Source organism: Microcaecilia unicolor, chromosome 6, assembly GCF_901765095.1.
Source record: "Microcaecilia unicolor chromosome 6, aMicUni1.1, whole genome shotgun sequence".
NCBI lineage: Eukaryota > Metazoa > Chordata > Amphibia > Gymnophiona > Siphonopidae > Microcaecilia > Microcaecilia unicolor.
In genome coordinates, this window is record NC_044036.1 from 307,890,456 (window position 1) to 307,918,410 (window position 27,955).

The following is a 27,955-nucleotide window of genomic DNA, read 5'->3' on the forward strand; positions in this document are numbered from 1 at the left end:
ACAAAAGGTTGAAGTCCAGAAAACAAGGAGAAAACCAATACTTTCGTAGAAAAGTGCAAGGAAAACCTCAGGAGTGGAAGGAATAAAGCACCAAGATGACTAGAGGTTTCCAATTGGTCTTTTTATTCTATTTTTTTTTTGTTACATTTGTACCCTGCGCTTTCCCACTCATGGCAGGCTCAATGCGGCTTACATGGGGCAATGGAGGGTTAAGTGACTTGCCCAGAGTCACAAGGAGCTGCCTGTGCCTGAAGTGGGAATTGAACTCAGCTCCTCAGTTCCCCAGGACCAAAGTCTATCACCCTAACCACTAGGCCACTCCTCCACTGTTGCTACTATTTGAGATTCTACATGGAATGTTGCTATTCCACTAGCAACATTCCATGTAGAAGTCGGTCCTTGCAGATCACCAATGTGGCCGCGCAGGCTTCTGCGAGTCTGACGTCCTGCACGTACGTGCAGGACATCAGACTCACAGAAACAGAAGCCTGCGCAGCCTTCTACATGGAATGTTGCTAGTGAAATAGCAACATTCCATGTAGAATCTCCAATAGTAGCAACATTCCATGTAGAATCTCCAATAGTATCTATTTTATTTTTGTTACATTTGTACCCTGCGCTTTCCCACTCATGGCAGACTCAATGCAGCTTACATGGGGCAATGGAGGGTTAAGTGACTTGCCCAGAGTCACAAGGAGCTGCCTGTGCCTGAAGTGAGAATCGAACTCAGTTCCTCAGGACCAAAGTCCACCACCCTAACCACTAGGCCACTCCTCCATTCACGTTTATCCACATTCACCTTGAAATTTTCTTCATTATTATCATGATTTTTATTGAATGTTATTATTTATTTATTTATTTATTTATTTGTTTTTAAGTCTACTCCTGATGAAGGCTGGAAAGCCGAAACACGGCCCGTGTTTAGTGAGTCTGTCTGTGACTGTGTGTCTGCACTCAATTTTGGTCGACTAAATATACAGCTATCAATAAAGAAATTGTTTTTCACCACTTTGGGTCGTCTTGGAGCTTCATCCCTTCCACTCCTGAGCTTTGCTTACACACAAAAGGTTGTACATGCATCTCTACTTCCTAGATGCAGCATGAGACCCAGAGAGTGGGAATTAATCAGTAAGATGCAGGACACAAGTACAGGGCAGCCGCCAAGACATACAACGGGCCTCGGGCAGGACCGCCTCCTCCGCCTGGGCCGCTGCTGCCCCCGCCCCCTTACCTTCCTGTGTCTGCTCCTCCCTTAGTTTGTCGTCTCCTGCTCCTATGCTAATGCAATCATCCTGGACAGACCCAGAAGTAGGCAGGAAGGAAGATGCGCCTGCTCCCTCGAAACCTTGACAGCACTGCCTCCCCCCCTCCCATGGAGGCCAGACCCGGGGACTCTTTCCCCCACCCCTTCTCGGCGGCCCTGCACAAGTAGCCAGGCCATGCTTTGTACAGTGCACACTTTGCACACAGCATCTCCTTCTCTTCCCCGTTCTGAATCTCTTCCTCCTCTGAGGCCTTCCATCATCTAGCTTATGAGCCTGCGCCCGTGTGCCGTAGAATCTGATGTGCCACCCAATATTTTTGTTAATGTAGAAGTGCCAGGCTTCAGTCGGTAGTTCTTATATTGCACTTTGGATATCTCACTACCTTTTGAGGATGGCAATATATTCTACAGGCTTTCTTTTTTGCATTTGCTAGAAATGATTGCAGGTTTCCAGAAAAGGAGATGCATAGTTGGGCTTTACAGATTTTGCCTGTGTGTTCTCTATATATTAATGTCCATGTATGAATGAAGGTTTTATGCATAGAAATTAAACGAAAATATATATTTTAAAATTGCCTACCTTTCTGTGCTTTAAATTTATGTGCGTAGTGCCACTGTAGGCATGAGAGGGGCAGAGTTGGGGTGGGGTTAGCACTTATACATATGCTTTTGCATTTTCAAAGTAGGTGCATACATTTTTACAGGTGCAAATGCAGATTTGTACTGCATACTTTTTCCTAATCTGTTTTCAAAAGAGGAGATTTATGCAATTTGAAAAGCACGATAAAGTTTGAGGGTAAAAAGTATCTGTAGACTTTACACTGCTGTGCACATTTTTTTTTTTTTAAATGTCCACTTTCTTGGTTAGCTTTCCAGAGTTCCAAAGAAATGACATTACCATAAATACAACTGAATCATAAAATATATTGCAATAGTAATGGGAAGGGTGAACAGGAGGTGGTTTGATGTGTTAAAGTGATAAAAATGTAACAGCAAAGTCTGTCAGCTTATCACTGTAACATATTTAGAAAACCCTTAGACCCTTCCTATTGTGCTACCACAGTGACTTGGCCTGAATTTTCTTCTTTTCCACCTCTACAAATATGCTGGAAGTTGGAGGCTGCTCTTGAACCCAACCCGGTACGTTTTTTGTTTGTTTCTATGCTTTTTGGGGAGTTTCCCTAGAAATCTACTATTCCACTGATTCACCTGTACCTTCTGGTAGTGTTGTCTCTTCCCCTGACCTACTTATTCTAGTTGGACCTGAAAAAGGGAGGGTTAACAGCCAAAGGCCAGTCCAGTAAAAAGGTATTACCTTGCATTCAAGTTTTTGTTTCACTTTGTTAGCCTTTATTTCCTGTTTAATGTGTGCTAGTCGTCATAATTTTGGATTTCACATTTACCTGTTTTTTTTTTTTTTATTTCATTTGAGCCATCGACAACAAGCGTATCACAAAAATAGTAACAATGCCAGTGCCCAGTTGTCTCATCAAGGCATCAACTGGAAACGCAACGTTGAAATACAGATTTTTTTTCCTTGTACATGCCCTTTACCCTCTGGCTCATTGCGCATTTCCCCTTTCCTCAAACTGTATGTTGTAAAACCATTGCTTGAATTAATTTTAAAATGTGTAAGGATTTAGAACAAATTAGAGAGAATATTTCTTCAATCAACGTACAATTCAGTTCTGGAATTCATTACCAGAGAATGTGGTAAAAGTGGTTAGCATATCTGGGTTTACGAAGGATTTAGACTAGTTCCTGGAATAATTCTTATAATGGTCTAGCCTGTATTATTTTTATTATTCCTTTTTGTTTTTTAGCCCACCAATTACCTAGGTGGGTTACACTAAAAACATATAAAATTAAAACAACAATTAACATCACAAATAACAGTCTTTTCCATATTCCACAGCTTAACAATTTTATAACTCCATCTCAGAGTGGAAATGCCTGAGAAAAAAAACATATATTTTTAACTTTTTTTAATTTGGCATGTTCATTAATCAAATGTAACATATCTGGTAATTTATTCCATAAAAGATGACCTACAGTGGAGAACACTGCTTCTTTCAAAACTACATACGTATTTTCAATAAAAAAAAAAGCCAATGAAAGCTGTCTTGTCCCATCAGATCTCGGTGCCCAAGGTGGGTATCCAGTATTCAGGGGCATTTATCCCTGAGGGGGGAGGGCGAGCGCCTTGTGTCAGCACCCTGTTTCAGATCAAGGATGTTGAGCTTGGTAGGATGGCGGGGAGGTTCCAGGGTTGCTGGGCTATTGAGGTGGGGCATTACAGTTCTATCAGGGGGCTGGTTATTGTCAGGGGGTGTCAGGAGAGTGTTGGGGTGGGGGTTTATGTCAGGGAGTGATCTGCACATTGAGATTAGGGAGGTGCGGAGTACAGTCCGAGTGCTGTGAGGGACATCAGGAGTATGACTGGGGGTTTATGGTCTGATTGGGAGGATCAGGTTTTGTCAGGGGATAGTAATACAGCTGCACTCAATCACCTCCTGTTGAGGTGGTGGTAAGTTGTCATGATGGCTAACACATAGTATCAACACATGCACTAGCTGTCACAGCCAGCCACTTCTCTCCGCTCATGTCACACCCAGATCCAGTCTGCTGCTGTATTAGGCAGCTAACGTGGGATTTTTACCATAGTGGCTGCTTTTTTTCTCTCTCTCTCTCTCTATTTTTATTTAACTTTTCCTTTCCCCAACTTGGATTGTAGAGCTGACAGCTACTTTGCTCTCCTTGTATCGCCTTGAGGACATAGGTCAGAATAGGATCTCCCTGATGACCCCCTTCTTTCTCCTCTGTAAGGCATCTTGTGCCCTTGGGTTCAACCTGGTTCAAACTTTCACCCTTCTCCTTTCTCTTCCTTATGGGAACAGGCCCCACTTCTGGCCTTTTCCTTTCCTTTCCCTGCTCCTCCTTAGCCTCCTGGATTGAAGATTCTTGATGGGCCTCATGGCAGGAAACCCATCACTCTTTCCCTCCCTCTACGGAAGGGAGACCATGAGCCCATCCCTACACTCCTGTTTTATACTTCCCTCCAAATCTCAAGAAACTACTGCTGTTGGACAGTTTTCCCCCAGAATAGACCACCCTTTCATTCATTTGACTGGCACTATTCTGACACAGGGACCCAGGATGTTCCTCCTACCACTGTATAGGAAGGCACATTCCCTCCAATATTCAGCTGCATTTGACCGGCCAGGATCGACCCCTGGCCAGCTATCTGCCGATATTGTACCGCTGAATCCTGGCTAGCGGATAGACGGTTTATTGGGCAATATAACTGACTATCTGACAATTTTTAAAGTCAGACCGGCCAAGTTTGGAATATCTTTGGCCAGTCTGGCTTAACCGGCCAGTACCGAATATCGGCTTGGTCAGTTGAAGTCTGACGGGTCAAAGTTAAAACAGATACTCAGTACTAGTCACTGGAAACAGCCCAGCATTGAATATTGGCTCTCAGCACTGATCGCGGGAGTTAGACTGGCTGATTCCTGCGGTCTGAAAATCAACCTCATTGTGGTGTCCGGCTACCCTAGTTATTAATAATGCATGTAAAAATATTACCGCGTGCTAACACAGTAGCACACGTTAGTAACTGCCAGGGCCCAATTTGTAAACAAAAAGGAAGTGGAACTGTGGAGCAGGGGCAAGCCAGAGTCAGGAGCAATAGTAGTAGTAGATGAGGGAGCAGAAAGACTGTTCTGTACTCTGTTCTAGGCTCCCCCCACCCCCAATTCCCTTTTTCATCCTTGTAGGTGGTCTGGAATGGAGGGGGTGGAGCAGAGCACCCCTGCTGCTCTGAAAAGAAGTGGTGGAACCTCATTCCAGGCTGTTCCCCCCAGAAATTAAGCCCTAGTAACTGCAGATGTTAGTAATGTAAAAGCAGGCCCAGACAATGCATGTATCATTTAGCTGTAATATTGTAATACTTTGTATAAAGGTAATATCAAGGTATCGCTCACGACTGTCCTTCTATGTTAAACTGTACAGCGCTGCGTAACCCTAGTAGCGCTTTAGAAATGTCAAGTAGTAGTAACTAGCCAACACAGACATTCAGTTCTTAGCATGCAAGGGTGGCTGAGTGCAGAATGCCAAGAGGGAGTGTGTTTTCAGCAGTAGATTTTGACCCCACCTCCCAACCCAGCTCATGCTCCATCTCCTCCCCTCCCCTCCACCCCCTCTGTAACACTTCTCTGTCAGCCTTGCACAGCTTCATATCCCCCCCCCCCCCCCCCCCCCCGCGGCTGACATTTCCTGCGAAAACTTAGTTCTCTGATTTGAAGCTGTTTGTGGTCGAGTACAGGCAAAGAAAAAGCTAAGCAATGACTCCTGAGTCCCCTACATTCCATGGGAGAGTCCTGATTTTGGGCAGGAGATGGCCTTTCAAAGTGAGTCTCTTATCTCAGTGAGGGAAACTTAGCAGGTCTGCAAGTGAAGCAGCTACCTCAAGCAGTAAAATTTGAGGTAGCAGAAAGTAACCCAAACGTGCCCCTGCAGCGGCGGCCTCACTCGGCTCCCATCGGTCTTAGCCCGCAGCCACTGTCGCCACTACTGCTTCCTGGGACGTGCAGCCGTGGCAATAAAGCAGAGAGAAGCTGCAGGGCCTTCTATCTTGCATGCACTGCTGAAAGCTCTGCCAGTCCCACCTCCTTGTTTCTGAGGGGTGGGACCAGCAGAGCTTTTATTTTATTTATTGGGATTTATTAACCAGAAGGCCCCACGACATCTCTCTTCTCTAATGTAGCTGCCACACACCCCGAGAAGTGGCCATGACAGTAGAAGCACCAGGGAAATGAAAGGTGTGCCGTTGGATTGGAGCTGGGAGGAAAGGGGAGATGCTGCACATGGCTGACTTAAGGCATGGGCCAGGTTAGGCACTGGTTCAGGACACCAAAGCTCAAGGGTGCCAAAAGCCTGCCTCACTGGCTCATTCTTCACAGCAGTGGGATCGTGCCCTTTTGCCCTGACAACACTTGGCTCAGGGAACCACAGCCCCTTGAGCTGGCACCGATCCTTGACTGGGGGTAAGAGAAAGAAAGGGGATGTGCATGCTCAGGGGAGATGGTGGAAACAGGGGAGAATAGTGGCACAGTGGATTGGGATGCAGTAGCATCGGGAGAAATTTCTCCGGGGGGGGGGGAGGGGGACACAAATACACAGCAGAATCATGGAGTGGAAGGGAATAGTAGCAGTAGTATGCAGCAGTGAGTGGCTTAGAAATCCAGGGGGGGGCAAATGCCTCCTCTTGCTCCCCTTCTTTACACCCATGGGATGGAGGAAAGAGAGAGAGAAGAGGAGACATATTTCAGATGTCCTCTGGTGCTCAGTTACACTCCTGAGGAATGGTGTGCCCTCTGGAAGAAGGTCTGGTCACAGAGAGACAGGATCCGAATCCTCTGTCAAGAAATATCCAACAGAAAAACTTCTGACACCCCACAGCTCTATCAGGGAAGGGACTTGAAGTTGGAGACAGTGGACCCAATGAGTGCTACTAACCTTAAGCAGCAGGATAACACACCCACCCAGAGTTGTATCCTTAACCTGTTTAATAAAGTATACCACAGCGCTTGGGGAACAAAGAAGATAAGAGCTCAGAAGATCTATTGCCACTCATTAAAGAACAGAGAGATCTAAAGAGAGCTACCTAAAGCTTAAACTGTTTTAAAGGGTAGAGACACCAAACACCAAGGCCCTGATGCTCAGAAGCAAATGCAAACACTAGAGGCCACTGCTAATATTTTATTTATTAATTTAGATTTTGCTAACACCTTTTTCAGTAGTAGCTCAAGGTGAGTCACGTTCAGGTACTCTGGATATTTCTCTGTCCCAGGAGGGCTCACAATCTAAGTTTGTACCAGAGGCAATGGAGGGTTAAGTGACTTGCCCAAGATCACAAGGAGCAGCAGTGGGATTTGAATCGGCCACCTCTGGATTGCAAGACCGGTGCTCTAACCACTAGGCCACTCCTCCACTAATAGCATGCTAGTGGAGTCAAAAGGATGCAGATGAGATTAATTTCCTATTCCCGCCTGATGCTCAGTGGACAGCGCAGCCCTTACCGCCATAAACTCCATGCCAGTTCAGAGCTGGCATTAGGGTGTCTGAAGAGGCTGGCTGCAAGAAAGAGAGAGCCATGGCAGCATAGTGTGCACCGCACCAGAAACGCTGAACACCCGACCAGTTCTCTGCACATTTCTCTCTTGTGGAAGGAAGTGGTGTACCAAAGTTTTAAAAGAGCAGCTGCATGAAGTTGGTCATTGATTAGTCAGAGGCTCCCCTGCCCTTCCTTGCAGTGCTGACGAGGAACAACTCCCAAAAGCAGCAGAGGCTTGTGCACAGTAAGCGAGGCTTGCCTTCCCCTCTGGCATTCTCTTTTCCTGGTGGAATTGTATCATTCTCTTGCACATGCGCGAGGCACATTCCCCCTCCTGTGCGCATGTGTGAAGCATATTCTCCCTCCTTAACTTCCTAATGCTCAGCGCTAACAGTGTACATAAAATTTGCATACCATTAGCATTGAGCATTTGGAAGTGAGAACTTCTTTTCCGGTGCTGTTTTGATTATCACTTGACTGACCAACCTCATTACTATCAACGAACAAGCGATACCACTTTAATACTTATGCCGAAATGGTTTTTATATAATTGATGACCTAACAAAGGTTACAAGCTAAACTATTACTCTGGAACTTATGTGAAATACCATAATGTATTCTTCTTTATCATGTATGTACGCACCTTAATGCAATAGCACTTTAATCCTTATATCGAAAACGATTTCTCTATAATTGATGATCTAACATATGCTACATTACAATCTATCACCATAATGTATTCCTCCTTATCATGTATGTATACACCTTAATGCAATACCGAATGTAATTCTGTTACCGGAAATGGCAATCGCCACTACGGCAAATGTAAGCCACATTGAGCCTGCAAATTGGTGGAAAAATGTGGGATACAAATGCTACAAATAAATAAAATTATTGAGGTCCAAGAGCCAAAGATACAAAGTATCAGAGAGAGAAAAGCAGGTTCCATCTGAAGGTTATGAGGTATTGTGGTTCAGTCTGAGAACAAAAGAGTGCGAATAATGCATGAGATACAAATATCTGAATCAACTCAAAGGAGACCTAGGTTTATTTCTTTGACAAAATACTGAGACTTATTTTGCCACTGTTTGACTTTGATATGGGCTGTTTTTCCTTGTATTTGTCCTCATTCTCCTTCTGTATAATTGCTTACTACTGACATACTCACTCATTAACAGAGGGCTTTTATCTGAAAGCCAAGAAATTGCCTGTGCCTGAGTATTAGCTTTAGACTTAGTCTAAAGCTCTTTAGAAGAGCACCCTTTGCAGTTTGTGAGCCCAGGAAAGTGTGTATGATAAGAGAGTAAATTGGCCACAGACACCACTATACTTAATTTATATACCACCCAGGTGTATCTCTCAGCCACACCTAACAAGTGGGTTGCTATTCTGAGGTTACATCACAATTAGATTTTTTTTTTAATATTGTGAATGCTCTATGGAAATGTCCTATTTCTGCTTTACACACATTATTGGGGGTGAGGCCATATAGTTTCTGTTAATGCAAAGTATATTTATATTAGCAGCCTGATGCTGTAGTGTGCAGTGGTGGGTGTTGGTATATTTTATATTACAGTCCCATGCTGCATAATTAAACTTTTTGCTAATTAAAACTAGTATATAGTCTGGGAATGTAAGTTGTTTTCCTTTTTTCATGGGACAACTTTCTGGCTAGTTTTCTGAGTGATCCCCTTGCTCTCTGAGAGCCCCCCCCCCCTACCTTTTGGATGCCTTGAGGGGAGGTGTCATCTCATCTTTCACCTCAGGCAGCAGATTGCATGCTCTCAGCCACCGCCTTTCCTTAGCATTTTGATCACAGCTCTGTGATTCTAGGATCCTAGGAGGCTAATTTTAAAGAGAAAGCATTCTGTGTTCAGTGACCATCGTTCCTAGCTGTATCGTGCACTGCTTGGAAACAAACGCCAGTTTGTCTCTGCACAAAGGAGTGCTGTTGCCATTATCCCTAAAGGTTTTAGCACATTTGGTGCAAAATCTGGGGATTAAAAGACACCCACTGGCTTTGTTCCAATGCAGACAGTTTGCAAATTATCCCTAAAGGTTTTAGGGATAATTTGCAAACTGCATTGGAACAAAGCCTGTGGGTGTCTTTTAATCCCCAGATGTTGCACCAAATGTGCTATGGTTTAGTTTTTGAAGAAATTCACCCACGGTGGCATACAGCAATAATAAGCCGGATATAGGCAATAGACAATTTTAGCAGTAAAAGTATTCAAATAACAGTACATAGTATGTTGATATTAGTGTACAGTGTCAGTCACAAACGGAAGAAAAAACCTCTATGGATGAATCAACCAAGTGCACAACAGTAGAGGAGACTCAAAGGAAGGAAAATTCACAGGTCAGCATTACGCCACTGTGCTGTGGAGGCTGCTGTTTTTATTGACTTTTGCTACAGCACTAGACATTACCTCTCAGTTGTCTCAGTGTTTTGAGTTGTGTATATTTGACCCCCCCCCCCCCCCCCCCCCCCCCCGAGGCAGGCAGCTGCATCCACTAAAACACGGCCCTTGTCAGGTCTTCTTTGTTTTGGTGCTTGAATAAATCTGCTTTGAACTGTATCTCCATGGTGGATTGGACATTGTCATCCTCCACCCCTGCTTTGGCTTCTTGGTGTGGATCTTCGTAGAGGGTGTCTTTCTGCTTCTGCTGTGGACATTTCTTGGATTATACACTTCTACTATCTGAAGAGTCCTAATGTCTTGAGCATTTCCTCATAGTGGAGCCATTCTAGCCCCTTTAATATTTTGGCCATGTAGAAGTACTTAGGCTGGCAGAAAATTACCAAATAGCAATTATTCTGTACTCGTTTACGAAGGATATGACAGTACTGGAATTCGTTGCCAGAGAATGTGGTAAAGGCGGTTAGCTTAGCGGGGTTTTAAAAAGGTTTGGACAGCTCCCTAAAGAAAAAGTCCATAAACCATTATTAAAATGGACTTGGGGAAACTCCAGTGCTTGTTTCTGGGATACACAGCATAAAATGTTTTGTTTTTTTAGGATCTTGCCAGGTATTTGTGACCTGAATTGGCCACTGTTGGAAACAGGATGCTGTGCTTGCTGGACTTTTGGTCTGTCCCAGTATGGCATTACTTATGCACCTCTTATTTGACCCTAAACCGTGCTAACAGGCTGGACCAATTAAAGAAATAAAGCCAAAAATGGAAATATATTATTTATTATGGATATAAAAATAACAATATGGCAAACTGCAAAGCAAGTTACAAAAATATACTTGTGCACTACAAAATGATTATTACACCAATAGATATATAAAATATAGATATAAATGAGTAATTACACAACTATAATAGCCTGAGAAAAGATTACCAAGACTTAGCAGCAAGTTAGTCAAACCACAGGTCCTGTTATAACCTAAGTTGCTGGCAAAAACCACAGACTAGCTACCCTGAACTATAGGAAGGACAATCCTGCTTCTCTCACTCCTTGCAGTCCGTAGGTTCCAGACTTCCGGTGTTGTGAAGAATCAAATTCCTCCATTGATACTCTAGCAGGGTACCTGTGAGTGTATCCCTGCTCGGTAATAAAGCTCCGAGGTCCTTGCTCTGTGCACTGGTTCACAGTTTTGGGGGAAGCTACAGAGCTGCACCTGAACTGACCTTGTCAGCTTTTATCACAAGGAATTCAGCTCACTAGTGTTTTGGGAAATCGGTCTCTAGCACCTCTGGGAGCAATCTATCCACCAAAAAATCTTCTTTTCTTCTGATCCTCCTCCTCTCTCTTATGTCCAACATTGACATCCCTCTCAGTCCAGGTGACATACATGGACCAATCACAAACCGTGTACCTCTGTCCAGCAGAATTCACGGTGATGACAATGAGAGGTCTTGTGATTGCAGCAAAGAAACTCTTATCAGTCACAGGTCTGATGGTAGCAAACTCCCTTTTGGTTCACAAATACTCTGAGACTCTGTCTCTGTGAGGTACACTCCCTCGCTTTCCCAGGAGATCAGGTAACTAGTTTGCAGCAAACATGTCCCTGGACGAAGTCACCACTGCCATGCCAAGCAACAGTACTCCATTGCAGAAAGCCGGTTCCTGATGGTTTCAGATGCATTCAGGCACAGACTAGAATCCATATTAGATCAGTTCTAATATCCATATAAGTTCAGACTTACCAGGCTTCAGACCAGCAAAGGTGAGAGCAGGAAAATATCCCTACAGTCACACTTCTCTGTACCTTTTCTATGTTCAAGGTGTAGCTGCACCAAGGAGCAATACAGAAACATTATGATAATTATCTGTTTTATTTTCTATTCCTTTGTTAACATTCTTACACGTGCTAGCAGGATGCCTAGACCTGCATAGTGCATATTTGCAAGGAGGCATAGATAGGGGGGCTCGCACGAGTAATTTACAAAATACAGAATTTACCGTCATATTTAGGTGCTCCCATGTACAGCAGCTCTATGGCTGGTGTAACTGTGAGTGCCTAAATGTTAAGTGTACCAAGTTACACATGTATTTTATAATGGAAACTGGATGCCCAGGTTCTGTTACAGAATAGGCTCCTTTGTGACCTTGGAAGAGCCAATTCAAGATCAAGTATACATATGTAATATGAAATCATACTTTAAAATATGAGTTTATCTTGTTGGGCAGACTGGATGGACCATACATGGCTTCATCTGCAATGCCAACTATGCTAATATGGGGCTCATTTTCAAAGCACTTAGACTTACAAAGTTCCATAGGTTACTACATAAGCACTTTGAAAATATGCCTCCATGTAACTTTTGTAAGTATAAGTACTTTGAAAATATGCCTCTTTGTTACTATGTATATGGAGGTGCCCAGTTATATACCTGCTTTCTAAATTTCAAATGCCATTTGGTTGCCCAGTCTCCTACTTTCACAAGGTCCACTAGCAATTTTTGATAATCCTCTTGGAATTTAAAAACTTTGAATAATTTTGTGTTATCTGCAAATCTGGTCACCTCACTTGTTCCCATTTCTAGGTTATTTATATTAAAATCAGCAGTCCCAGTATAGATCCTTGGGGCATCCCTTATTTACCTTTCTCCATTGAGAAAAAACTATATAGCCCTACTCTTATCTTTTTAACCAGTTCCAATCCACAATAGTGCACTGCCTCCAACTCTAAAACATTTTAATTTCCTCAGGAGTCTCTCATAAGGTATGCTTTTTATAGGGTGTATTTATCCCTCCCACTATAGTGGACCTCCCACTAATACTTAGGGAGGAATGAGTCATCCAAGGTTGCGATTGAGAAAGCAATTAGATACTTTTATTTCTTAACCACCAAGCAACTTACAATTAGTGCAATTTACAGACTATCATTTGTGATGAGAAGTACAACTCTATTTTATTTATCAGGTACAAGTCCAATCAGTAGTTCTCATTTTTGAGAAATCAGCCATAAAGATGATTCATTTACAAAAAATGATTGTAATTAGCAATTCTCATTGGGAGGACAGCAAGCAATACAACTAAAAGGTATTATCTGTTTCTGTCTCTCCCGAGTACAGTCTGTAATTACAGTAGATTATATAGGCCATTTTACATCATTAGACCTGTCTTTTTCCATCATTATTGTCTTTTTACATCATTAGGCCCGCCTTTTTCATCTTCCTCAAAACACTTTCTGAGATACCTGGTCATCTTCCTGTGGTATTATTCAGTTCTGTCTTTCTGAACATCTGTTACCACCATATTGCCACATTCATGCAACTCTGCAAGTTAGACCCTCACCTTTCCTTATTCTTGCAGATGTTTGCTTGCTCTGCAGTGTCTCAATAGCTCATGAGCCTTTGAGCAACACTGGAGTTCAAGTCAGAGTCAAAGGCCTTTACGTTTTTCTCTCATTTTAGATCCTGAACCAAAGTCAGGCCTGGGACCAAATAATAATAATATTTCAGGTACTTTATCAAACACTTTCTGAAAATTCAAATATACTGTGGGGGTTACTGTAGAAGCATTGATTGATTGATTGCAGGCAAGTCAAAGCCAACTCCTGGCGACCTAATAGATTGACTTTCTCCAGAACGTCCTGTCTTCTATTTGTGTGCAGAGGGTTTTTAATAGGGCATTCATTATTATTGTGATTACTGGTCTTTCAAACCCACTTTTTCCTTCAACCTTTCCTAGCATGATTGCTTTTTCTAGGGACTCTGGCCATCGTATAGTATGGCCGAAATATGGTAGTTTCAGTCTAGTCATGTGAGCTTCTGCTGAGAATTTGGCCAAGACCTCATTGCTTCAGTTTCTTGGCTGTTCATGGTATTTGTACTGATCATCTCCAGCGCTACAACTCAAATATCCTGCTTTTTCATGATCCAACTTTTGCATCCATACAGTGTAATAGAAACATGGCATAATTTGAATCTTTGTTGATCATGAAAAATCTCAAGACTTGAAAATCTTCTCCAAACCTTTCATTGCAGCTCAACTAAGTGCTATCCTACATCTCCACATAGAAATGGCAATATTTACAGATATAAATTGACTGCATGCAAACATATTAATTTTAGAAAGCCGCTGTTTACCATACACAGATTTCAAGGGGGGGTGGTTTTTGCAGAGGCCATACCCTTGGCTTCAGAAGTACTCTTTTCCTTTACTTTACTTTTCCTTTCCTTTCCTTTATTTCTTATGAGTTGCAATTATTCCCTTATGAGTTAAATGCGACTTATAATAAGATGTCAAGCAAGTATGACAGATAATAAAAACATCACAGAAATTAAAAGATAAAGGAGGAAGCAATGATAAACAGCTGTTAATTAGACTTCACTTAATACACATTTTCTGAACAAATGAGATTTAAAAAATGTCCAAAATAAGGTATAAGAAGACATAGACCTAATGCCAATTAGCAAATCATTCCAGACAGATGTGCTAAAATCGTGTAATCTTTTAAATCTAATGCCTTTAGGAGATGGGAAATTCAAGTCCTAGTAGCTTCCTTTTATTCTTCTACTTCTCATTTTTGGTGATAAAATCCACTGATCTATATAACCAGGCATTTTTCCATTTATAATCAAATAGGTCATTGTACAGATTTTAAAAATCCCTCTTGCTTCAACAGGAAGCCAATTCGAAACAATATACAATGGAGTCACTCTCTCATATTTAGATTTGGATAAAATCAATCTAGCCACTACATTCTATACTATCTGCAATTTCTTCTTCAAAGAGTTCAAACAACCCAAATAGAGTACATTACAATAATCAATTTGAGACAATATGAGGGATTGAACAAGAACTCTAAAATTATCAACATTAAAGCAATATCGTATTTGCCTTAATTTCTTTAACATCCCAAAGGCCTTTCTTACCAATAACTGACATTGTTTCTCCAATGTTAAATGTTGATCTATCAGGATCCCCAAAACTTTCAATTCAGTTTGCCACAGCATCTTCATCAGTGTTCCGAACACTCCCCTCCCCCACCTCCTAAAACCCAACAACATATAATAGAATCCACCTCCAAACCACCCCTGAACCCCAGCAACACATACAAGCAGTCCTCCCCCTCCCAGACAAAAACTGCCACCCCGTCTTCCCCTGCATTTTACTAGGTCATCTCCCTGGTATCCAGTGGGGAGGGGGGGGGGGGACAGATGCAATCCAAAGTTGCTTCCACCAAGTCTTACTAGGGGTCTCCCTAATGTTTGTGTTAGTTATTGGAACAGAAGAGTAGCTTCAAGCATGGAGAAGTAGTCTAATTCTTAGAGAAGTAGGCAAAGAACCATTGAAGTCAGGGTTCAAACCCAACTGTAGCTCCTTGTACATAAGTAATGCCACACTGGGAAAAGACCAAGGATCCATCGAGCCCAGCAGCCAATCCAGGCCAAGGGCACCTGGCGAGCTTCCCAAACGTACAAACATTCTGTACATGTTATTCCTGGAATTGTGGATTTTTCCCAAGTCCATTTAGTAGTGGTTTATGGACTTGTCCTTTAGGAAACCGTCTAACCCCTTTTTAAACTCTGCCAAGCTAACCGCCTTCACCACATTCTCTGGCAATGAATTCCAGAGTGTAATTATGCGTTGGGTGAAGAAATATTTTCTCCGATTTGTTTTAAATTTACTACCCTGTAGTTTCATCGCATGCCCCCTAGTCCTAGTATTTTTGGAAAGCGTGAACAGACGCTTCACATCCACCTGTTCCACTCCACTCATTATTTTATATACCTGTGATTTTGAGCAAGTCATTTTACCCTCTATTACAAACTTAAGGGCCCTTTTACCAAACTGAGGTAAAAAGTGGCCATAGCACATCCTTACATGTGTCGTTCCCAAGTGCTAAGGCTATTTTTACCGCTGGGGTAAAATGGCCGATTTTTCTATTTTCCCCTATTAATGGCCATGTGCTAATTTTCCCATTGGAGCAAAGCAAAAACAAAAAGGAGGTGGAAACCCTCACAAAACCGTGGGATATATAACAAGAAGTGAGGAGAGTGGATGAGGATACCAACAATTGTATATTTATTCACTTAAAAATTTAAAATTTAAAAAATAACATTGTACATGAAAATGACCCGACACGGCCGTGTTTCGGCCCAAAGGCCTGCCTCAGGGGTCTTTGCAACCTTGGTAGATGTAACTCGGAATGTGTACTCCAAAGGAAATAACGAGACACAATCCTCTTAGGTCTCCTCTCCGAAGAGATGTCTACAATTGTGAAATATATTTTCATCTCGTTATTTCCTTTGGAGTACACATTCCGAGTTACATCTACCAAGGTTGCAAAGACCCCTGAGGCAGGCCTTTGGGCCGAAACACGGCCGTGTCGGGTCATTTTCATGTACAATGTTATTTTTTAAATTTTAAATTTTTAAGTGAATAAATATACAATTGTTGGTATCCTCATCCACTCTCCTCACTTCTTGTTATATAACCTAATTTTCCCATTAGCACGTGAGCTCCTACCACCACTCATTATGTAGGCGGTAAGGGCTCACACTCTGATTAGCATGTGGGTAGCGTACACACATCCAAAATTTACCACGAGATGCTTTGGCACGCCCCATGGTAAACCATTTTTTTACTGCAATAAGCATGCGTTAGTGCTTACCGCAGCTTAGTAAAAGGGCCTCTTAGGTAAGTCATCTGGGGACAGGAAAACACAACTGTACCTGAATGTAACTCACCTCGAACTACTACTGGGAAAGGCATGAACTAAATCCAAAATTCATTCCCTTTCACCTATCTATAGAGAGGGCCTTGATATGTGCATACAATCTGATGGACATAGAGAGACAGAGACAGATTGAGCATCAGAAGTAGTCTGGGAGACACACCTGAAAAAGGCAACTTATGTTTCTGGTCTCTTAAAACATAATATATTCTTAAAAGCATATGTGTACTAAAATAAGCAGACAGTATAACCTGGGCATGACAGCAAACACCAGAAGTCTCTTATCTTTTTCTGAAATGTACTTTTATTGAATAAACATAGCCAATTTACTCACAGTTAGTAGATTCTCAGAAGTTACTGCCCCGAGGCAAGGAACTTCGTAGTTCTGAGAACTATAATGGCAGATGGAGATGGAAATGTGAAGAGAAAGAAGCTTTATGGCAGAGTTGGGAGAGCTGATAGGTGAATGAAGGTGGTTCAGAGATGGGAAATCTCTTCAGGGAAGCAGGAACATGTGCATCCAAACAAGATGGAGAATGTCTGAGCTCATGAGCCAGAGAGGTCCAGAAGAGCACCCACATGCCCTGGGGGAAGAGAGATAGAAGGATCAATAGGGACAGAACTTGAGACCAGGTAGCAGAGGTGGCCCTTGAGGGCAGTCCTTGATTGGAGAGAAATGTCATACCCTAGCTGACCCATCAGGACAAAGATAGTAGGAATAATCACGAAATGACAGTAGATAAATAAAGGAACCAAGCTCGGCTGAGAAAAGGAGGAGGCCTTTGCCAGAGAATAGACCACTAGTAGCAAACTTTGGGGGTCTTTTTCTAAAGCTTAGCTCGAGTTACCTGCAGCAGGACCCATTTTATTCCTATAGGCCCTGCTGTAGATGTCAAGCTAAGCTTTAGTAAAAGACCCCCTTTATACAAACAAGCAGGGGTGGCTGCAGTACATGTGATACTACATTACACACAATGCATTGCTCATATATCTTTGCAGTTAGTGACTGAACATCCTTAGAAGTGAGAATAACAGTAAAGGCATTAAACCCATTTTAGGACTACACTATAAAGCTAGTATAAGGCTGCTGCAGAACAATTGGTTCTCTAAAAGTGTTTCATTGAAACCACAACCTGAAATAGTTCAGCCTACTATGAGGCTGACTTGGCAGTCCATGTCATTTCCGCTTCAATTCACAGAGTAAATTGATTGTAATAAAATGATGCAGACTTGTAATGTTAGGAGCACTCGGAGGTCAATGAGCACCAAGTATTCATGCAAAAGGGTCTATGATGTGGTTGCTTTGTTTTACAGGTGGAAAATTAGTTTCAGACACAGTTGGGTGTGTGGTTACCATGTCAATCAACTTGTAAGCACAGAAATAAAAATTAAACAAATAAAAAATGTGTGATGAGACTTTTCTACTAAATATATTTTGCAGATGATTTTTAGAAAGATTACTTGAGCAAACATTTTTAAAAATCCCTTTACATGTGTAGATCAGGTTATATATATTTTAGACAGGCACCAGCAATACACAGATGTTCCTGCCCCCGAAGAGGCTACTAGACCAGCAGGGTTTGTTAAGGTAGGCCCAGGGAGGGCCTACTGGGTGGTCGGCCAGCCTGGGGAACTAGGTCGCTGTGTGTGTGTGGGGGGGGGGGGGGGGGGGGGGGGGGGAGACACCAGTATGTTATGGATGGGTCTTTGAAAAAAATATAGATGGCTAGATATAGACTGTGCATTTTTTTTCTAGCAAAAAAGGTGCTAGTACTTAAATGCTAGGCCACCCTTCAGGAGTGAGGTGATCAATGAGGGACCCACCCCACAATAGCCAGGCCCCCTGCAACTAGGGTTACCATATTTTGTCCTCTTAAAAAGAGGACACATGTCCTGCCCACACCCCACCCTTTTCACATCCTCGCCCCACCCCTTGTCACATATTCCTCTCCCCTCCCCTTACTGTCTATTGCCCTGGTAGTCTAGTGACCTCTTTGGGGCAGGAAAGAACCCCCTCTTTCCTGCCCGGAGCGCTGCCTTGCCCTGCATCAGTCTCGGCTCGGGATTCAAAATGGCCGCCGAGAGTTGGAGTCTCGCGAGGCCGCTTCAACTCTCAGCAGACATTTTGAATCCCGAGCCGAGACTGAGAAGGATGCAGGACAAGGACAGGCAGCACTCCGGGCAGGAAAGAGGGGGCTCTTTTCTGCCCCAAAGAGGTCACTAGACCACCAGGGCAGATACAGGGCCGGTCCTAGGGTCTCTGGTGCCCCCCTGCAAACTATCAGTTGGCGCCCCCCCTCCTAGCATCTCCTTTTTCTCTTCTCCCACCATGCTCCCAGGTTCCAATCTAATTCATGTTTAATGTGGGATAAAATGCCATAAATAAGTAAATAAACATAAACTTTTAACATTGAGCACCTGATTCCCAAAGTGGACATATTCCAAACACTATAATGAAAATAAAATGATTTTTTTTCTACCTTTGTTGTCTGGTGACTTTGTTTTTCTGTTCATGCTGGCCCAGTATCTGATTCTGCTGCAATCTGTCCTCTTAACTCCATTTCCAGGGCTTCCTTTCCATTTATTTCTTTACTTTCTGCCTTTCTTCTTCATTTCTTGCCCTACATCTGTAAGTAAAAGCTGGGTCCTCTGCAAACTTGACTGTCCAGTGGATCCAGCTTCTGCCTATTTTCTCCATCGATGTGCAGGTTTTCTCCCTTTTCCCTCATCTCATCTCCTTCTTCTCTCTTCCCTCCCCTCCATCCATGTGCATCTCCTTCCTCTGTCTTCCCTCCCCTCCATGCATGTCCAGAATTTCTCCCTTTCATCCATGTGCATCTCCTTCCTTCTTCCCTTCCCTCCCTTCCATCCATGTCCAGCAACCCTCCTCTCTCCCCTGCCCTCCATCCATCCATGTCCAGCAAACCTTTTCTCTCCCCTGCCCTCCATCCACCCATGTCCAGCAACCCTCTTCTCTCCCCTGCCCTCCATCCACCCATGTCCAGCAACCCTCCTCTCTCCCCCGCCCTCCCCTCTATCCACCCAGTACTCAAGGACTGGCCAAATCATGACACAATGGTATTACCCCAAATTCCTGGTGAAAATTCACATGTATTATAAGGGAAAGAGTTAGTCCAGCAACCCTCCTCTCTCCCCTGCTCTCCATGCATATCCAGCAATTCTCTTCTGTCCCCTTCCTCCCTCCATCCATACCCAGCGCGATTCTCCTCGCCCCTGCCTCCATCCATCTGGGCAAGCGGCTAAGTGCCACTGAAAATGACAGGGTAGCCGCCGGCTGGTAAACTCACTTTGAATATCAGCTGGTATATGCATTCACTCTGCAGCTCCTCAGTACCTCTCCACTCTCATCTCTCCCTACATTCCTCCCCGGGAGCTCTGTTCACTGGGTAAATCTCTCTTATCTGTTCCCTTCTCCTCTACTGCTAACTCCAGACTCCGCTCCTTTTTATCTTGCTGCACCATATGCCTGGAATAGACTTCCTGAGCCAGTATGTCAAGCTCCAACTCTGGCCGTCTTCAAATCTAAGCTAAAAGCCCACCTTTTTGATGCTGCTTTTAACTCCTAACCCTTATTCACTTGTTCAGAACCCTTATGTTATCATCCTCAATTTAATATTCCCTATTCTCTTGTTTGTCTGTCCTAATTGGTAAGCTCTGTCGAGCAGGGACTGTCTCTTCATGTTCAAGTGTACAGCACTGCGTGCATCTAGTAGCACTATAGAAATAAGTAGTAGTAGTATTTTTTTTTGTTACATTTGTACCCTGCGCTTTCCCGCTCATAGCAGGTTCAATGCGGCTTACATAATATATACAGGTACTTATTTGTACCTGGGGCAGTGGAGGGTTAAGTGACTTGCCCAGAGTGACAAGGAGCTGCCTGTGCCTGCAGTGGGAATTGAACACAGTTCCCCAGGACCGAAGTTCACCACCCTAACCACTAGGCCACTCCTCCACTATGTATTCTCCATAGTAGAATGCTAATACACAAATACCTGGAAATTTTCAGCATCTACCTGCCTTGTATCATTTTAATGCTGCAAGAAATATTTTTATTTATTGCATTTGTATCCCACATTTTCCCACCTATCGCTTGCTTTGGACCAAAGGAATGGAATGCCATTCCATTTTCACTATGTTCAGAGACAGATGGTTTATGTTTTTAGGCTGCTTTTAAAACACATCTATCTTCCCAGACTCTTCCAGAAAGCCAAGGAGACAGGGTGAAGAGAAATTGCTCTTTTATTGTAAATAAGGTTGGACTCAACACTGCACTGTGTTTTTCGCAACTGTGCCCGCCTCAGGAGTCTTAAAAAAAAAAACTAATGATTGGTAGACAGCGATTAAGCGATGCAGAAATGAACTCTGGATCGGAGGATGGTCCGTAGATGCCAGCAAAACTCAATTTGGCGTCCACGGACCATCCTCCGCCCCAGAGTTTATTTCTGCATCGCATAATCACCGTCTACCAATCATTGGTTGTTTTCTTTTTTTTTTAGACTGCTGAGGCAGGCATTGTTGGCGAAACACGGTGCCATGTCGAGTCCAACCTTATTTACCATAAAAGAGCGTTTTCACTTAACCCCATATCATTGGCTTTCTAGAAGAGTCTTGTTGATTATGCTACTCCCTTTTTGTTGTACTTATGTATGTGGACCTGACAAACCACCTTAAAATGCAAAAAAAAAAAAAAAAAGGATTTGAGTTTTGGCAGCTTGACATCTTATTTCTAGGGAACGGCAACCAGAAAATTGTTATTTTGGGCCAGATCCTATAAATGGCACCGAAAATTAGGTGCTGGGAAAAGTCTATGCTCAGAGCTATTCAATAAAGGGTGCTCCGGGATTTCCGTTGCCAACTTGGGGCACAAGGACGTACGTCTGCTGAAACCTGGTGTAAGTCCTTGTGCGCAAGATAGTGTTATTCTATAACACCGCACCTAAATCTTGTGAATGCCCCTGACCCACCCATGCGCCTCCCATGGCCCCTTTTGAATTGTACATGATCTAATACGCTGGAAGAGAGGAGGGAGAGAGGAGACATGATAGAAACGTTTAAATATCTCAAGAGCATTTATGTACAGGAAGAGAGCCTTTTTCAAATGAAGGAGAGCTCTGGAATGAGGGGGCATATGACAAAGATAAGAGGGAATAGGCTTAGGAGTAACCTAAGGAAGTATTATTTCACAGAAAGGGTGGTGGAGGCATGGAATGGCCTCCCGGTGGAGGTGGTGGAGTAGAGGACTGTTCCAGAATTTAAAAAGGCACGGGATAAGCATGTGGGATCGCTTAGGAACAGGAAGAATTAGGGGTTACAGAGGATGGGCAGACTGGATGGGTCATATGGCCTTTATCTGCCGTCATGTTTCTATGTTTCTAATGTAGATGCCCATTGTTATAGAATAGCATGCAGCCAGATCCTCCGTGTTCAAATCATAATTATTGACAATTAAGAGGTTGTTAAATTCCTGTAATTTAATAATTGGAGCTCCTTAACTAAATAGTTTGTGCACAGATCTGGGATCCGTGGCTAATTTTAGGTTTGGGTGACCTTTATAGAATCTGGGGTGTTACGTCATTTCCCATGTTGGGTATGGGAATTTTCATTTACTTGGGGGGGGCCCCCACTTTTGTGGTCACAGGAGCAATGTTGTATCAGGCTCCTCTTTGGGCCCCTCCTCCAAGAGCAGACAACTCCCCTTCCAACATTCCCTCCCCCCATAGGCCCCTTTGAATGTCCGTAGTGGTCTGGCAGGGGGGGGTGAGAGTGATGGATCCTTGTCTGTGAAGTCATAATTATTAAATGGTACAGTTTAGTTCCGGAATTATATACAGCTGAGTTCTGTACCTATGGTAGTCTCTCAACTACTTATGAGCATAGAATTATGACCTTTAGAAGAGTTTCTGGCTGCAAGGCTTTTTTCGTAATGCGTGTTTGCTGCCTTCCAACTCCCTTATAATACATGTGAATTTTCACCAGGAAGTTGGGGGGTAATACCATTGTGTCATGATTTGGCCAGTCCTTGAGTACTGTGTGCAATTCTGACTGCTGCATATCAAAAAAGATATATTGGAAGTCAGTTGGGTAGTTAAAGGAGCCTGGGCCCCCCCCCCCCCCCCCCTAAACTGGATCTGTGGCCCTGGTTTGGCTGGCGGGGGTCCCTAACCCCCGCCAGCTGAAGCGTTTTTTTCCAGCGCTGGTCTCCAGCGCCACTGCATTTCCTGCCCTGCTCTCTCTTCCCCTCACATCCAGCATGCTCATTTTAGTCGAACATCTGGAACCCTGTCATTTCATAAACTTGACCTACCACATTTATCTAATCTGTCTCAAGACCAGCACAGCCATTCCTATGGCAGTCACATTTGCAAAGGATGTCTGTCATTTTTTGTTCTCATGCATTATGCCAAATGTTAGATCATATATACAGTATATTTTCGTAGTGTTGCTGCCTAACTTTTAGTTTTGCAAGAAATAATGTACCTACCTCTTAACCCTCGGGCCACTGTTTGCTTATTTTAGGCCGGACAAAGGAAATAGCCATGTGAGTGTTACTGAGACCCTGCCCGATCTCCGTTTGGCAAAAAGATGAGGGTGTATCATCTCAATCTGTGAACTCCTTCAGCTCCGCTGCATTCATGGATAGTAAAGGTCTGTAATTGACAGATTGCAATGTTCAGTATTTTTTACAATTCATGTGTTCATGCCAATTAAGTCCCTTTGTTTGAGTCTTAGAGCAGTAAGATAAGGATTGTAGGGATTCCTCAGTTTAACCGGTTATCACAGCTGAAAATTAGCGGTTGGCACCTAATTGAAAAGCGGCTATTTTGGGGGCGTTTCGGGATCAGAGTCAGCACTGGGACGGTTAATGCCAATATTCGTCACTCTTGCAGCCAGGATAACTGCATAAATGCGACCGCATAAAACATAGTCCTATCTTTATGCAACAACCTATGGCTAGTTTAAGCTCTGAATATTGACGTAATCGGCTATGCATTAGCCAGTTATGCATAAACAGGATATTCAGTGCCGAAGCCTGGACATGGCCCGGCATTGAATATCTAGGAATAACGCTGGCGGTGGTCAGGGAAATGCTCACCACTGCCAGGTGAATATTTACCTTGATGTTTATAAAATTGGTTAGAGCAGTGGGCAGAGAGCCATGTTTATCTTTTATTATCAAAATTTGATATACCACCTGGTGTAAACAAATAATGGCGGTTCACAAAATAAAACCACAAATTTAAAAAGAAAAGAACGTCATTTCATTTGATAATGACCATATGGGCAACCAGGTAGTGCGCGAGGGCCCAGAGGCTCTGGTGGGGGGCCCAGAGGATCTCTCCCCCTTCTGTAAACTACAGCCCCCCCCCCCCCCCGCCTCAGTGGGCACTCCCCGGTCCTACCTTGAAGGGCCCTGGTGGTCTAGTGGCCTTTTCGAGGGCAGGACAGAACACCACTCTTTCCTGCCCGCTACTCTGCCCAGTCTCGCGCGACTGCAAAGACCCACAAAACTCTGCCACAGGAAGTCTTGACAGCCATTTTGACAACACATTGACACTGGGCAGAGCAGCGGGCAGAAAGAGTAGGAGGCCACTAGACCACCAGGACCCTTCATCATAGGACCAGGGAGGGTACAGTACTATGCATGGGGAAGGGCGGTGGTGTGTGGATGGGGAGGTGCGAGTGGCACCCAGGGGGGCCCAATGACCTTTACTGCCTGGGAGCCCAGAACACTGTCAGTCCGCCCCTGATTTGATATTAAGATCTAACCGCATTCTCTCAGAGCACTCTTAACCAAAATAATCACACAAGAATATTGTCTTCACATAAACAGAATCCTAATAGATCCTAAATTCCTCATGTCCACCAGTGGCGTAGCTACGTAGATTTGGCCCTGGACCCTCCTCTCCCGCTGCCAACCTGCCGTCGCCATCACCTGCCTTTGCTGGCGGGGGACCCCAACCCCCACCAGCCAAGGTCCTCTTCTTCTCGCAAAAGGCTTCCTTCTGTTTCTGATGTCCTGCACGTTGTACAGCTGATCTGCAAGGCTTCATTCTGTGAGTCTGACGTCCTGCATGTACAACATGCAAGACGTCAGAAACAGAAGGAAGCCTTTTGCGAGAAGAAGAGGACCTCGGCTGGTGGGGGTTGGGGTCCCCCGCCAGCAAAGGTAAGGGACGGCAGGTTGGTGGTGGCAGGGGGGTCAAGAGGGTCATCGGCAGGGGGGGGGGCAAAGTTGGCGGTGGCGGCAGGGACGGCAATGGTGGGGGGGGGTGACGGCAGTGCCGGGGGGTTGGCGGTGCCGTGGGGGGCTAAAATGTGCCACCTCACTTCAGGCTCTGGACCCCCCCCCCCCCCCCTCCGCCGAAGTCTGGTTACGCCCCTGGTGTCTACTAAGATTAAATGCTAGCATTGTCTTGAACATCAGTAAATTCATTTCTGCACGTATATATTTTGGAATAGTATTCCACAATAAGGACGCTGAACAAGAGAAAGCTCTTTCCCTTGACCGGTCTCCCCTTATTCTAGTTCTTGAGGGTACTACCATTCTGAAATCTTGCATTGATCTGAGTACCCTTCCTGGGATATATGGAAATATCAAAGTACTTAAGTATGAAGGTTTCAATTCATGAAAAGCTTTTATGAGCTAAAACTAAGGGGGGGGGGGGGGGGGGTCATCTGCACTAAACACTGAGATGCCCATTGTAAGTGAAGATGTTGCCAGGAGGCCAAGTCCTGCAGTATGAACACTAAAAGACTCCCTAAAATCTTAAATTCTAAATTTAATGGGTAAGCGGTGGTAATGAACAAATAAACCATATTAGTGTAATCTGATGTTGATGTGCCATAGATTTAGGAGCCCACAGTTATTGGCACTAATTTGGATTTGCACGCTTACCTGCCTTCATGCTATAATGCTGCACGCCCAAAGTGCCTGGCGTGCAAATGAAAAGGGGGCGTGGCCATGGGGGGGCATTCCAAATATGTAGGCACAGTGTTCTAGAATACTGGGGTTGCATGCCTGTCCTCACACCCAAAGTTGGGCGCAGAAATCTGTGCTATGAAGGATGATGTTCAGCCCATAGTGATCTTTATAGAATAGCACTCGGCACAGATTTTTCCTGGTGTCTATTTTTGAGCACCATTTATGTAATTGCCTCCTAAATAGGAGGCCGTAAGTGGTCCTATGTTAGTCTTGCAGGTACTGTGATCTAATGGCAACATTAATGAAGAACCTGCAATAAAACATAGAGAGAATGCCCCCAAAAGGTATCATGTTAAATCTGGGCTTAGCATGCAGTAAAATCCTGCTTTACAGCACATTAAGCCCAGATTTTTAATGCATATTAGTAAAAGGGCTTCTATTAGCTAAACGTTGAACAAAACTCTTGACTTTTTTTTCTCTTATACTCTTCCAGAGCATTGTCCCTGCCCATCTTTTCCTTTCCCCCAATCCCCACATGTAGAAGTTGAGCAGGACATTCTCCGCAGTGTACAGTCGATTCTCAGAGAACTGGACGGCCATCATCCAGGCTTACAGTGTGACCAAGGTGAGCATGGACCGATTATAAATATATCTATTTCCTCAGTGGATATTATGGGTGGGGGAGAGTATTGATTACTTGGGTATAACATCCATTGTCAAAGAATAGTTCATAAAACTCAGTGGATGTTTGCACCTCATTTCTTTGAAGCAGAAATTTACAAAACTATTTGCTCAATAAGAGAGAAAAGCCCCAATGAAAAGTTCTATGTACTCTCATGCAGTTTACAAGTTACAGTTTATTTTATGGCTTGATATACTGCAGAGTCCAGCAAGTGGGTTAAGGCAGTTTACAATAAAATCACAATACATAAAATTTGAAAGGAAAGCCATAAAATGATAGGAAAGGTTTCACAAACATACCTAAAAGAACAACAAATTAACTTGAGTGCAAGTACAGACAGACACCAGCATAACCCAAACGCCTTGTGAAAAGAAAATCTTTTTAAGGCTGTCTTAAATTTTGTGAATGATTGTTCGCCACAGGGGGGAGGTGGGGAGGTCAGTCGTTCCAGAGTCATGGGGCCATGCGGAAGGTCAACAATTAGATCCTTCCATCAGGCCTTCCACACCCCAGGTTGGATGGTGCTGGGGAAGCTGCAGAGACAAGTGTGACACCTAGGGGGACAATTGTTCAACTGGGTGCCTCCATTTAGGCTTCCTGAGGCTGTGCAGTGGGAGCCTCTGCTATAGCAGCAGCTGGGCACCTAGGTTCCATTATAAAATACTAGTATAATCCAGTATTTTATATTTATGATTATTTCTCCACTTGATATACTGCCTTTACATAGGTGAGGTCAAAGTGGTTTACAAAAGAAAGAAAAAAACTCCATACAATTAAAAGGAAAGAAACAAACATACCAAAACCAAGAGTTAATTAAAATACAAACATAAACCCAACCAGAATCATTATGGAGCCACTGCTGGCAAAGGTAGTCCAAAGCAGTGTTAAATGCTAGCCGGAAGAGGTGAGTTTTTTTTTTTTTTAAAGTACAGAGTCCAAATTTATTATAAATGATCGAGAGAAGACTTAAATCTAGAGAGAGAAAGTTCAGACCTAAGAGGAGGGGGAAGAGAAGACTTAAATCTGGAGAGAGAAAGTTCAGACCTAAGAGGAGGGGGAAGAGAAGACTTAAATCTGGAGAGAGAAAGTTCAGACCTAAGAGGAGGGGGAAGAGAAGACTTAAATCTGGAGAGAGAAAGTTCAGACCTAAGAGGAGAGGGAAGAGAAGACTTAAATCTGGAGGGGGAAGGAAGAAGAAGGCAAAGTACCTAGTAGGTTCATCATAAGCGAAACGAGGAGAGGGGAGGGCCAAATGGTGAGCATCCAAAGAGCGGAGGGAGCGGGCAGGTTTTTAAGGAATGATGATGGAGGAAAGATACAAGGGATTACCAGAGTGAAACACTTTGTGAGCGAGGACAAGAATCTTGAGCCAGGATCTGTATGAGTATCAGCGTGCCTAACATTTATGCACCTGCAGCTACATCAGCCGTAGATCTGGCCTAACTGGGGGGGGGGGGGCATCTCTATATGATAGGGGCACAGGTAACTTACAGTATTCTGTAAGTTATGTGCATAAGTGAGAGCCATGCCCATATCCCACCTCCCCTTGCTTTCACACACTGTGTAAGTTTGGCACACCATTACGGGTAAATGCAAACTTATATACATAAGTGTTAGTATTCTGTACGTTTATGTGGACACGTATATTATAGAATTACCCTTTTGGTGACTGGATTAGTGCTCATGATTGCAGTGTTCCATAAGGTGCTCCGGTGTATGTCCCCTGGCCCTGGACTGTCATGGCAATGACCAGACTGAGTATATCTGTAAACCATGCTGAGTAGCCTAGCTCCTGGGACAATGGCATA

The 27,955-nt window shown here is 43.7% G+C and overlaps 1 protein-coding gene across 2 annotated transcripts in view; it reads left to right on the forward strand.

Moving 5' to 3' along the window:
* PIK3R6 (phosphoinositide-3-kinase regulatory subunit 6) overlaps positions 1-27,955 on the forward strand; it is a 156,152-nt gene that overhangs the window by 38,739 nt on the left and 89,458 nt on the right. For both annotated transcript variants that reach the window (XR_003942632.1, XM_030208107.1), the window contains exons 2-3: positions 23,059-23,187; positions 25,959-26,090. Coding sequence is in view for 1 of the 2 variants with exons in the window: in XM_030208107.1 (XP_030063967.1) it covers positions 23,175-23,187; positions 25,959-26,090 (145 nt within the window). In the remaining variant the exon portion in view is untranslated. The remainder of the gene's footprint in view (positions 1-23,058; positions 23,188-25,958; positions 26,091-27,955) is intronic.